The sequence below is a fragment of the Protobothrops mucrosquamatus genome, unplaced genomic scaffold (genome assembly GCF_001527695.2).
Source record: "Protobothrops mucrosquamatus isolate PMUCROS unplaced genomic scaffold, P.Mucros_1.0 scaffold3835, whole genome shotgun sequence".
NCBI classification, from domain to species: Eukaryota; Metazoa; Chordata; class Lepidosauria; order Squamata; family Viperidae; genus Protobothrops; species Protobothrops mucrosquamatus.
In genome coordinates, this window is record NW_015389786.1 from 22,714 (window position 1) to 35,726 (window position 13,013).

Here is a 13,013-nt window from a genome sequence, read left to right on the forward strand (position 1 = left end):
CGGTGGGAAATGGGTCCAAGTGGCTCTTTGAGTGTTTTGGGTTGCCTACCCCTGCTATAGAGCAACTGGTAAGGCATATGGTGGTCATCCATTCTGATGACATGTTCCACTCACATCGTCTGGGTTTTGATAATCAGGGATTTAATGCTGGTGGACACTGTGATCCAAGACTTCCAGGTTGGAGATACAATTTTGTCAACATCTGCCAAAGATGGACTACAGAACACACATATGAAATTTCAGGTTTTTTATGTGTCTTCAGTACAGTATTTAGGACTCACATCCAAATAAGAAAGAAGGAATAACCATCACTCTGGAGGCTTTCAGCTTTCTAGAGATGATAAAATATGATATGTTGATAAAGCACTCTAGTATGCAACTAGTGCCTGGCTGGCCTTGCTAATTCTGCAGTCAATTTCTTTGTCCAAAGATGCATCACTAGAGATGATGCTTCCCAAGTATCTGAAGCTGTTTACATTTGTCAACTAGGTGTCATCAATACTGACTGTTGGTTCTACAGATATCATTTGGCATGGGCTGCTAAACTAGTCCAGTCTTGTTCAGACTGATAATCAAGCTGATTATCTGATAATCTAATCAGCTGATAATCAGAGCCATAGCAGTGTCAGAAATTGTTCAGCATCAACTGGAAATCACTGTTTTTGTGCATCAGGAATGCACAGTCATTAGCAAAGAGGGTTTCTTGAATGACTATATAGAAGCACCTTGTGCACTCAAGTGGTGAAGGTCAAAGAGGGGGCCATCCAATTGGTACCTGATATACAGTTCCACCTTCAGACCCCAGACAAAATGTGGTAACATGCAAGTGAAGAATAGATTCAATAGAACTGGGTTTAGCACACAATCCTGTTTTACTCCATTGGAAATAACAAACACAGCTGATGTATCACCATGATAAAGAACCTGTCTTGTCATTCTGTTGTAGAGTAGCTGAATCAACCTCACAAATTTCCTTGGACATCCATAATATCTCAGGAAGATCCAGAGAGACTCCTCCTTTATAGTGTTTAATGCCTTTGTCAGATCAAGAAAGACAGTAAAGAGGCATGTTCTGCTCAATGCATTTCTGGACTCGCCTCATGTCAAATATGTCTGCTCTACTCCATTCTGGTTGAAAGCCACATTGCACCTCTGGGACGTTCCTTTCAAAGACAATGACAAGTCCTTTCAAAAGAATGAAGGCAAAGAACTTGCCTGTGTTGGATAGCAGTGAGATACCTCTGTAGTTTCCACAATCTAATTTGCTTCCCCACCTCTCCCACCTCTCATTTTCATGTTAACTGGTACATATTATTTTCCCTTCCCTTCTGCTGCTATTAGAGCTTCTCTCCCTTGTAACAAGTGCAAAGTTCTTATTGTAGATCTGTATACTTCAAGCAAGACCAAACTGATGAGGATAAACTCATGAAGGACTTGAAATAGTTTTGGTTGACTGCTTTCAATGACTCTCTAAAACAATGCAAATGATCAGCTGTCTGCAAGGAATATAAATCCTTCCATTCCCCACCATCCAGTTAGAGCGGAAGAAGCTTCTTGGATGAGAAGTGAAATGTCTTCAAAGAAAAACAAAAAAAGTCCACTTGCCTCCTGAAAAAGCATCTTTGGGACAACCACAACCTGGATGACTGAGAATCTCCATAGACATTGCTAATAAATGCTTTTGATAGCAGCATTAACTTGTAGCACTATGCTGTGGTTCTAATTCTGATTAGCTTGCAGAAAACATTTGTAATTTCTTTATGTTGCGAAGAGGACCCAACTACTTCTAACAGCAATAAAGAATATATATAATACACTGAGCCCTCTTTAAAAAAAAAAAGTACAGTAATTTTCAGCTGTATTTAAAGTGTAGACCTCATGACCATAACAACTGAACGAAGGATACTATTTTGTCCTCCTACTCTCCCCAAAATCAGGTCCCTGCTTTTTATATATCTTGGATTAATAATAATAATAATAATAATAATAATAATAATAATAATAATAATAATAATAATAATAATAATAATAATAATAATAATAATAATAATAATAATAATGGTAAAGTTGGAAGGGACCTTGAAGGTCATCTAGTCCAACCCCCTGCTCAGGCAGGAAACCCTATACCATTTTGGACAAATGGCTGTCCAGTTTCTTCTTAAAAACTTCCAGTGTTGGAGCATTCACCGCTTCTGGAGGCAGGTTGTTCCACTGGTTAATTGTTCTAACTATCAGGAAGTTTCTCCTTAGTTCTAGGTTGCTTCTCTCCTTGCTTAGTTTCCACCCGTTGCTTCTTGTCCTGCCTTCAGGCGCTTTGGAGAATAGCTTGACTCCCTCTTCTTTATGGCAGCCCCTGAGATATTGGAACACTGCTATTATGTCCCCCCTCGTCCTTCTCTTTGTTAAACTAGACATACCCAATTCCAGCAACCGTTCCTTATATGTTTTAGCCTCCAGTCCCCTAATCATCTTTGTTGCTCTTCTCTGTACTCTTTCTAGAATCTCAACATCTTTTTTACATCGTGGTGACCAAAACGTGCCCATTATTTTTGACATACTGTTTTGTGTGAATGAAGATGGATGTGGGAGCTTTCTCTTCAACTATGCTCCTTTTTGCTATTTTAGTGTTGAATGCTTTGGGGAAAGGGATTGTGTGAATGTAATCTTTTCCATTAAATTTTTATTCTAATTCTATTTTCCTGAAAGATATTGCTTGCTATGTATAATAGCATAAGAGGAAAACATCGTTTTGAGGAGAGAATTTTTGGTGAAAATATTTTAAGAAGGAAAATGTTTACCTGTTTTCCATATCCCTATATTTTTCTCCTGAAAATTAAGAAGTTAGTGCAAAAGCATATTTAAAATGTGTTCTTAGTATATAACATGTAATTTGACTTGTGGTGGTGGGAGGGGTTATGTCATTAAAATAGGATGCATCAAAAAGAAATTACTGGGTTTTGTTTAATTCACAGTTCTGTAGGGTTAGTAACTCTGCCCAAAAATAATATATTCTTGGTAATATCTTCATATATCATAAAAATAAATGGCCGATTTAGCCGGATAGTATCAGGCAAAGAGTATGCCATGATTTCAGATACACTGACAGCTGCAGCTTCTGTTCCTTTCTCATCCACCTCAATGCTTGCTCTTTGAAGAATCTAAAAAGAATGGAAATATAGGGAGATTTTTAGTAAGATGCTCACGTTTCCTATCAACTGGTCTGCCTCTTCAACACAGATTTCCACTTACTGAAAATTGAGCATGCATACCTTTTTTTCACTTATGTGGAAGCGGCATCCTAAATCCACAGCTAGAAACACTTTGTCTCAATAAGAACATACTGGGGATATGCCAGCATTGAATTTTAAAAGATAAACATTCCGTAGAAGGGAAATTAGGAAAAAGGAAATTAAAAGGGGCAGTCAAAAAGACCCAATCTCTCCAGACTTATGGACATGACTGAATCTCAAAAGTCACTAGGATAGTTAATGAACACAGTCAAGGAAATTATTAGCAGGAAGCAGGTTTCCTCTAGGACAGCGGTCCCCAACCTTTGCGGCTGGCGGCCTGGCTGGGGGGGGGAGAGGGGAACTGGGCAGTGTGAGCAGTGGGCTGGCACACATGTGCACAGCTTGACTTGTGCAAGTTGAGCTGTACGTGTGTGTGAGCACAAGTGCACGCTGGCCCACTGCTTGCATGAGTCAAGCTGAGCATGTGCACATACACATGCCAGTGCCCACCGCTCGCACAGTCCGGTTCCAAATAGGCCACAATCTGATTCCAAATAGGCCACAGCCCATGTTTTAGGGACCCCTGCTCTAGAAAATAGAGAGAACAAGTGAAACATACAGAAATGTGCAGAAGTGACAGTACTACCAGATTTGAGCTACAAAAAAATCACTAGGTGTCAGCAAAGAATTCAGTGTTTTCCATCCTACACAGAAGTTTGCAGCCCAGATTTGTTATCCCTAAACAAAAGATGCATAAAAGAAAAATTGTTCAGCATTTTGCTAAATACATGAAGACCAGCAATTAAGAGACAGACAGACAGAACCAGGGGTGTGTGAGTGGGTGGCTAGTAATGGTAGTAATGGAGGTTACGTGATTGTAGAAAATCTAAATGAATTGATGGTCTTTTTGCAAAAGATTTTGAGCAGATATTTGATCATGAACTCATTTTTTTCAAGAAAAAGAAACATTTGAAAATGAAGAATATATATTTACATATCCGATAGTGATAATTAGTGATAAAATGCTAGACCATATATGGCAAGAGATTATTGAGCAGAGCAGTCTGTTTAATACTAGTTTGCCAACATCATTCTCTGGACCCAAACTAAAGGCAGTATTGTTTGGTTGAAAGCAATATAATAGCCAATGATACTGAAAATCACTAAGAGATATATAAGGATTAGTAGAGTCAACTGTCTCAGATCAAATCCTTACAAAAGCCATTTTCTAGTTGAATAAGATAGTTTCAGTCGCATATATCAACAAAGGTTGCTTGGAATGAATTCAGATAGTCTCATCCAGTAAGGTCTGAAATTCAGAAGGTCTTGCACAGTGTTACTACATAATACACAGGATCGGCATACATACTATCAATATCATGGATTAAATCATGTTTCCTTAGCTTGTTACTCTCTACAACTCTACAACAACTCTACAAACTGCTAGCTATCATGATCTTGACTGCTGTAACTATGCTGGAAATTTTCAAACTATAGTCAGATATATTGAATTGTGGTCAAACTCTTTGGCAGGTTCAAGTCACTGAGAACTGAGAACTAAATTAGATTCTTCCCCATAGGCCACTATGTATAATACTAAATATTAATATTTTAAAATAATATATATCTATCATAAAATAAATAGTCTGCAGCTGGTAGAATTTGGGATGCTATTTTTCTGGGTTGGAGACATTTCCTGATAATCTGATTTCCTGATAATAAGATGGAAAACTAAAAGGGATAGTTGCAGAGGATCACAGTGCAGGTAGATTGGATTATTTAGCATGAAATGAGAGTTAAATTCTGAGCCTTTCCTACTCTTATCAGAACATGTAGGTTCATGCTATTCTAGTCATTTCTAGTTAACCTTGAATATTCTTAGGAGCTAAATAGTTGTATCATTTCAGTAAAGTTAATCTGTAGCACTTATCCAAAATGGTTCTGGATATGGATCACTCAATGAGGTTGAATCTTGTAAGGGCAAAAACCCTATGTGTACAAATGCAACATCAATGACTAGGCATGATACATTTGTTTAGATCTATACAGATCATGAATCGATGCAAGCCTCATCAGTTATGATCATGTAACTCATCAATTTGTGAACTATAAGATCCTGTTCCTTTTTTCTATTGCCTCCAACTAATTAAGTAGCTAGCATGACAAAATTAAGAAACCCACGTATAGCAAGTGGGTCTCCAGTAAATGAATGGGTCTTCATGTTACTTGTTAAATATATTTGGTTGAACAATATAGTAAGCTGCAGAATTAACCAATTATTTTTTTACCTGTGATATTTTTACGAATTTATGATTTGTGAGATGGCTTAGGTCTGCTTTATAAGAGAAAAGATCTTTAATTCCCAAATCCTGAAGCAACTGATCCATGTGATATGTCTGATCTAGTTTGAAGCTTGGAAAGTAAATATCCATTTTCCTGTAATGCAAACAAATATAAATGCAAGTTGAAGGAAAATGTGCATACACTGGCCTTTGTATATTCAGAAAATGTGCAAAGATAAATAGAAGGCAGCAGAACATTTGCATATTGTTCCCCTCTTTCTGGATGCTATGAAAATTTGAGCACCAATGATACAAAGGCAATGATTGTGACAAGTCTTGCTTGAATTAATTGGATAAGTTCAACTTGTGGAAGAGGAAGCTATATGAAAATTTCAGACATCTGGAAGGCTTTCATAAAAATGATGCAGAAGATTTTACAGAAGATATAACTTCCTAAATAAATAAAAGTTGATCCTTTTTCTTAGCAGATTAGATAATAGGAACTCAATGTTTTTTATTTATTTTTGATGAAGCAATATATTGTAAAAATAAAAAGGCTGTCTTTGGCAAATTTCAGTGGCCCATTCCCAGTTACTTCCTTTTCTTCCTCTCCTTGTCATTTCTATTGTCATTTTTTTTTTTTTTTGAGTGGCCATTTTAATTTGTACTACAGGATTTTCTATCCAGGATTTTAGGAATAAAAAATGTGAAGTGATTGCTATGACTTGTACCTGATCTTCATGGTCTTAAGCCAAGATTCCACAAGTTCATTGGTTAAATCATCTTCAACAAACATATAATCAGCTTCCTTCACAGGCATAACAATCAGCATCTGCACACTTCCTTTGTATGGCAGCTTTATCACATAACACTGCAAGGTCTTATCGAATATGGCAGCAATTTTGTCTGTCTTGAACATCATTGGCACTTGGACAGTTCTGTAATTATCTATATAAAAAGTTTCCAGCTTTGTAAGTTTAGCAGAAAATGGATGTAGCCATTTGCCTGAAAATGTAAAGAAATGCAACATGTTATTTTATATTGTGATATAATCCAGAATTATTGAGGGAAAATTCAACAGTAATCCAGATACAAATCAGCCTGATTTACTTCAATTTAAAGGTGAATTTGTATTATTCCATAGTATCACTGAAACTTTAAATCTATATTGCACTCTTACTGTATGTTTGAATCTTTGGTTCCGATCCAATTACAGGGGCTAATGACAGTTTCACATGAGATTCCTTTTCATAAATAGGACCTGCACATTAACTAAGTCTCTTGTTAGAAAAGTAGTGATTAATTATATGAATCACCAGTTCAATCCAGCCCCACTTCATTTTGAAAAGCTTAGAAATGCTACTGCTTACTTTTTCATTCTGACTGGCTCCATGCATCAGTGGCAGTTCTGCTTCACTGTCACAGATTAATACTGTAGTGTCAGTGAGCTCCATGATCAAATGGAGACTTAAATCTGGACTTCCCACCACTTGAGAATAATCCTACTCAGTATATTTAATCCAATATTCATTCATTCATTCATTCATTCATTCATTCATTCATTCATATCTAAGTATTATCCTGCTCTAACCATTTCTTGGTTCTGGCATCACCTACTTTGCTTGCAATGCCAAGGCCTCAAGTGAGAAGCCAGAGGCACCACATTTGCTATCTATGCTATTGACCAGTTTCCTCTTCCTATCAGGGATTTAAAAGTCTCCCATTCCACCATCATTCCCAGCACAACTTTCTGGGATCAACAAGACTTCTTTGAATAGCTATGGAGGCAGAATAGCTATGGAGGCTCCATCACAATGTTTTTGTCTCTTAAAAGCTATTGCCTTACTGTTCAATGTGATCGTGCCAATTTTTCCCCCCACCCATCCACCAAGAAATGTTTAGTTACTTCCTTGTAACCTCCAGCTACAATGGGTGCCATCCTGCATGCTTTCCAGTTGCTTAAAACACACTGAACCCTCTAGGATTTAAACCACCCCTTTATATTCAAGATAGCAGATGTACTCGTCCTCCCTCATCTCTCAGCAACACACTTCAGTGCGACTTTGCAATTAGAAAAGAATCTGAGCAAGAGCTAAAAATAAGAGAAGTGAAATTAGCAATATTTAATTGCAATAGGCTTTTTAGTTGCCATGGAGCCCTTTTCAGATATTTGACAGGCAACAAACTATGCTGGAAATATCTTTCTGATCCCATTCACTCCCTTTTTTTGGTTATGAAAGAGACAGAGAAATTAAATTCACGATATTCATAAAAAATTAGAAATTCAGCAACATATAGCCCATGCAAGGCAATATTTAATTGACCCTCCCATGAAAATTGCAAGAAGGTATAATGAATTTGCACATCTGTATGAGTCCTGGCCTGGCTTCAAAATCATATTTATTGAATATTTGGTAGGGGGAAAGAATTCACTTGATAGTTTCACTACATTCAGCGCAAAGCATATACAGAACTCTGTACACAGAACTCCTTCTGGACTTACCATTGCATTCACAAAGCTCAGAAATGGCATAAGGAGGCATTGTCTCATCCCACTTTCATATATAGTATTCTTCATCCCTACTGTAGGTCTCTTAATATATTAGTGTGAGAGAAGGTGCCATTTGAATTTCCCTTAAATACCATTTTTTTAAAAAAAAAAATTAACTGGAATTTTCCTTCACCTATGTCCTGAGTTCAGACAAATAGGATAAGAAACATGTTAATATGCTAAATGATTACACAGCAATATTTGCATATCCACTTTTCCAGATCTCTCTTTCCCTATCTGGTTCTCAGGTCACAGAAACCAGGACCTATGCTGGCTGGAGGTTCTAGCAACTAATATTTTAAACTATTAAGAGTCACCAGGTAGGGAATATCATGCTCTGTTTTATTATTGTAGAGCTATAGAAAATTTAGTTTCTCACTCCTGATTTATACAATAATTGTTTATTAAAACTTGGGGGATCTTTTATGTGTGTAGGTTCAACTTCAAAGAACTTTTGAAGAGTCATTTAGGTAAAATGTACCATGTAAAAATTGTGTCAATCAATCAACTTCCCTTTGAAATTATGGCTTGATATTCTGGCCCAATTAAAAAATAGAGTTCTGAAAATTTCATAGGAACATTCAGGGGCTTTGGTAATTTCAGGTTTTTCCAGTGACAAGTTCTACAAAACCATGAGGAATTTATATATCATGAAGGTAGTCCTCAACTTATAACCAGTGGGTATTCAAAGTTATGACAGACCCCCTAAAAGCTACTTGGTAAAACTGTGGTGGCACAGTGGTTAGAATGCAGTTTTTCAGGCTACCTCTGTCCACAGTCAACAGTTCAATCCTGATGGGGCTCAAGGTTGACTGAGCCTTCCATCCTTCCGAGATCGGTAAAACAAGGACCCAGATTGTTGGGGGCAATATGCTCCCAATATGCTCAGAGAGTGCTGAAATGCATAGTGGAGTGGTATATAAGTCTAAGTGATTTTGCTGTTGCTATTGCTACTTATGACTAATTCCTAACATTAAAGCCACAGCAGCACCCCCTCTGTCATTTGTCCTTAGGAACATTGCAGTACCCACCTGCCGATCTTCCCCTATCTATCTCCCTCCATGGTCCCCACTGGGTCTCTGCAGGCCTTGGCCCTGCTTCCCACTCGACATTCTCTTCCTCACTTATCTTTGTTGCTGGGTCATGTAGTGTGATCTGGAAGTGGCTGCCATTTTCTGAGTGGCTGCATTGAATTGTGGTTGCTCAGAAAATGGTGGCCACTTCCAGATTCATGTCACATTGCCCAGCAACAAAGTGACAATGCCAAGAGGTAGGAACATTGGTGGGATTCAGCCAGTTCGCACCACTTCAGCAGAACCAGTAGCTAATTTTTTGTTGTCCAGGCCCAGAATGGACTTCTGGAAGCGACATCCACACAGAGAACCAGTTGTTCACATATTTGAATCCCACCACTGGGTAGGAAGCAGATCATTGAATGTCTCAGAGAGTGAGTGATGTCTTAGGAGGTCTGGGACAGGTGGGCCTAGGCCTGCTATAGGCCTCTAAAGGCTCCCCCCATCCCTGAGGCACCCATACTCTGCTTAAGGACCCACATAGTCATTTAATGACTGCATCAAGGAGAATATAGTGGTCATTAAGCAAAGCTGTCTCGCTTAACAGCTGTCACAACATGCAACCGTAATGGGCAGGTTCATTATGGCTGTAGGTCGAGGACTACCTGTAACACTATATCTTAGATTGTTCACCTGTTATGAAGGCAGAGAATTGCCTTAAATTTTACATGAAATAGCACTGTATATTACTGGAAGGTAAGTAATTTTCATAATGTACATACATTTCTCCTACCTAAATACCACTGGCAACATTTGCACTGCAAGTTCAAAATAAGAAATGAGGACCAAAAATGATAATAGCCTTTATGCATGGAAATATCAATGAAGTTAAAGTATGTCAGATGAGAAGGATTATTGATGTGAACCAATTGGCCTTTCCAGCCATAAACAAAACATACAGGAAAAGGAATAATAGCTATGAGAATGGATCCTTCTCTTGACACACTTTGGGGGACTAAGTTAAGGAGGGGTTGCCCACATTTTTACAGAGAGACACTCTTATAAAGCTACTGTAGCTGGTGCCCTGAGCTCTCCTCTTTAAAAACTATGAAAGAATCAATGAAAAAAACAGTTACCTTGAAATAGTATGTAATTCAGCAGAATGATTTTAGTATGCTGATCAAAATCATGAAACAGTGTAGGGGTTCCCCCTCTTGTGTTCTTTTTAATGTGCTCATTGACCACTTTTTTGGCAAGAGTAGAGTTGCGGAAATCAACTGACAAAAATTCCATATCAAAGTATTGTTTGGACAAGTTATGGAAAGCATTCTTGATCTGAAATTCTTCCTGGATGAAGGAGAAGCTATTCTGTGAAAGAGTGAACTCTTCATTTTGGGTGATGTTAAGCCTTAGTTGTTGGAACAAAGTCAGAAATTCTTCATCTTTTTCTTTCAAAAATGGCAGATTTAGAGATTGACTTATTTGGTGGCAGGTTTCCCCTTCTGAAGCCAACATGAATATTGCTAGAGCAAAAGACAGTGACAGTGGGGAGAAGAAGATATTGTTGTCATGCTGCAGTGCTATTTTCCTGTAGAGATTGAAGCCAAAATTGTTAATGTTTTCTGTGAAATTGTGCAAAGAGACTAATGGTGAGGGGCTTTTTCTAGACGACTCTTGAGTACTATTATGTGGATAATGTTTATCAGAATCATTGAAAGGGAAGAGATTTAACACTAAGCTCTGTGGTACCTCGACTCCTGATTTTTCTGCAATTCCATTTGATAGGTACATTTCAGCAATCAGTCCAAAGACGACCAACAAAAAATTAGTTTTCATTTTGCACTTTGGTTACTTCTTTCTGGTGAACAGAGTAAATATAAATTGATGACACAAGTTAGTACTGTAATTAAAAAAGAAAGGATGTTTTGGCATTTGGAGGATATAATAGAACCCCATCCAATTCATTTATCCCATTTGTCCCAATATCTTTTCTAATGTAACATCAATGGGATTATCTCATGTTACTTTATTTCACATTAAGCTAAATTGAGATTAGGTTTGGGAAGTTCTGGGAGGGGTGGGGGGTTATTGATTGATTATTGTGTTTACTTATGATTGTTTTTTATGATGGAAAAAATAAATAAACTTTCTTATAAAAAAAAAAAGAGATTAGAAATCTTTCCAAATTCACTTAGTTTTCACTCTTACACTGAAACAACACAACACACTAATGAAAATACTAAAGACATTTCTACATTATTTCATATGTAAAAGGCCTTACTAAAGATGTAAATATTTAATAACAGAATCCCCATTAGATTTGGAGCTGATGGCAAGACAATTTTATGTAATCTAATAATGGAAGCTCCGTTGACCAGAAAGGAAGAGATTCTAGGCAAATTGGCTTATTTGGTCCAGTCTGATAAGATCATATTTTAAAAGAAGGACACTTTGAATGCACTTTTACCCCCCCCCCCCATAACAATATATAAATTATTTCCACTTTGCAACTCATAATACTTTTCATTATAATTTTAAATTAAATGCAAATGCTTCTATCTTACCCGCAGGACAGCCTCTTTTTTACTTTTCTGAAGCCTGAAAAAGAAAACAAGTTAAGTGGAATGGTGAGGTAAATATTTGCTATTCCAAAGTGTAGCTCCATAGTTTTGTCTGTTGTAGATTAACTGGATTACAAACAAGGATGCCTTTGTTTTGCCACAGAACAGATTTAAAGATGAAATAACCAGATTCCAATAAGTAGGGTCTGTTGGGTAGCTGGATTTAAAATTAAAGAAATAAACAGTAATAAAGGGAAGGATAATTGTCATATTAAAGGGCTGATCACAACCTCTAATTGAAATTAATCAATCATTGATTGCATAGTACCAAGTGCTGCCCTTACTATATCCCTCCTAATTATGAAAACAACACTGTTTCTTTGTTTTTCATATGCTAAATGGTCTTCTGACTGAAATTGTGTACTTTCAATCCATTTCAATGCACCGATGCCAAGACACAAAGTTTGTAGGTGACACATAGAAGAACAATTGGTCTGTAACTTTGGGGAAGGTTTGCATCTTTCCCTGGTTTCAAAATTGCAAGGATATCATGATATTAGAAGCAATATGCAGTTATCAGAATCAGTGACACTGTCAGGGAGACTATGATCCTATGCAAGATGTTCTTACATTCTTGAATGTGCCACTACCAATTATCCCCTCCTGACAACACTTACATTCTTGCTTCCCTTTCTCAAGTTTTAAAATAATGTATGTATATTTTGTTCAACCAAACCCAACTTGGCTGCAGAACCTGGCTGACTTTGGAGTCATCTTGTAAGCTAAATATGTTCAGCCTAGGTGAAGTTAAGAAAAATATCCCAGAAGAAGACAATGAAAAGTCATATCTGCCAAGAGACACACTTAAACTGGACTCAAGCCCTTCCCATTGCCCTGTTTTATCAGACCTCAATGGGACATAGGATTACAGGGCTCTGCACCCCATGGCTGATTTCTGCCTGTTAGGGGACCCTAAATGGGCCTGAAGTCGCCCCGGAGAGGCAACAAAGAAGGAGGGAAGCTCCGCCGACTGTGAAGAGATGGCATTTGATCTGGTCATTCAGGGAAAGCACTCCAGAAACTAGCAGGAGAAAGGCTAGCTTAACTCCAGAGTCTAGCCCAAGCTACCAGCAGCTGAAACCCCAAAAGCACTGTTTTAAGCTGACTGTAAACAACGTGCTTGGATCTGGATAAGAACATTGATTTTCTCTCTCCTATTTGATAATTGATTTCCTGGGGGGAAAAAATCCAAGAAGCAAAAAGCCTCTGAAAATGAGAAGGAGGGGGATCTTTGCCCCACCCTCCTACTGACGGAAGAGATTAATTAGCCTTTTTATGGGGGACAGAAATATACTGAAATGAAATTAATATAAGAC

General features: G+C 37.6%; 1 protein-coding gene across 1 annotated transcript; it reads right to left on the bottom strand.

Moving 5' to 3' along the window:
- Positions 1-2,966: 2,966 nt before the first annotated feature.
- Positions 2,967-10,912, bottom strand: SERPINA10 (serpin family A member 10). The gene is made up of 4 exons (XM_015827644.1): positions 10,213-10,912; positions 6,244-6,517; positions 5,519-5,666; positions 2,967-3,158 (listed from the first exon to the last, which is right to left on the bottom strand). Exons 1-4 carry the CDS (start codon positions 10,910-10,912, stop codon positions 2,967-2,969), a joined length of 1,314 nt encoding a protein of 437 aa, XP_015683130.1.
- Positions 10,913-13,013: the final 2,101 nt, after the last annotated feature.

Coding starts and splice junctions, on each gene's coding strand:
- SERPINA10 (XM_015827644.1), bottom strand. CDS start 10,912: ATGAAAACTAATTTTTTGTTGGTCGTCTTTGGACTGATTGCTGAAATG. Junction 6,518..10,212: donor GAATTACATACTATTTCAAG/GTAACTGTTTTT, acceptor TTACATTTTCAG/GCAAATGGCTACATCCATTT. Junction 3,159..5,518: donor AATTCGTAAAAATATCACAG/GTAAAAAAATAA, acceptor CATTCTTTTTAG/ATTCTTCAAAGAGCAAGCAT.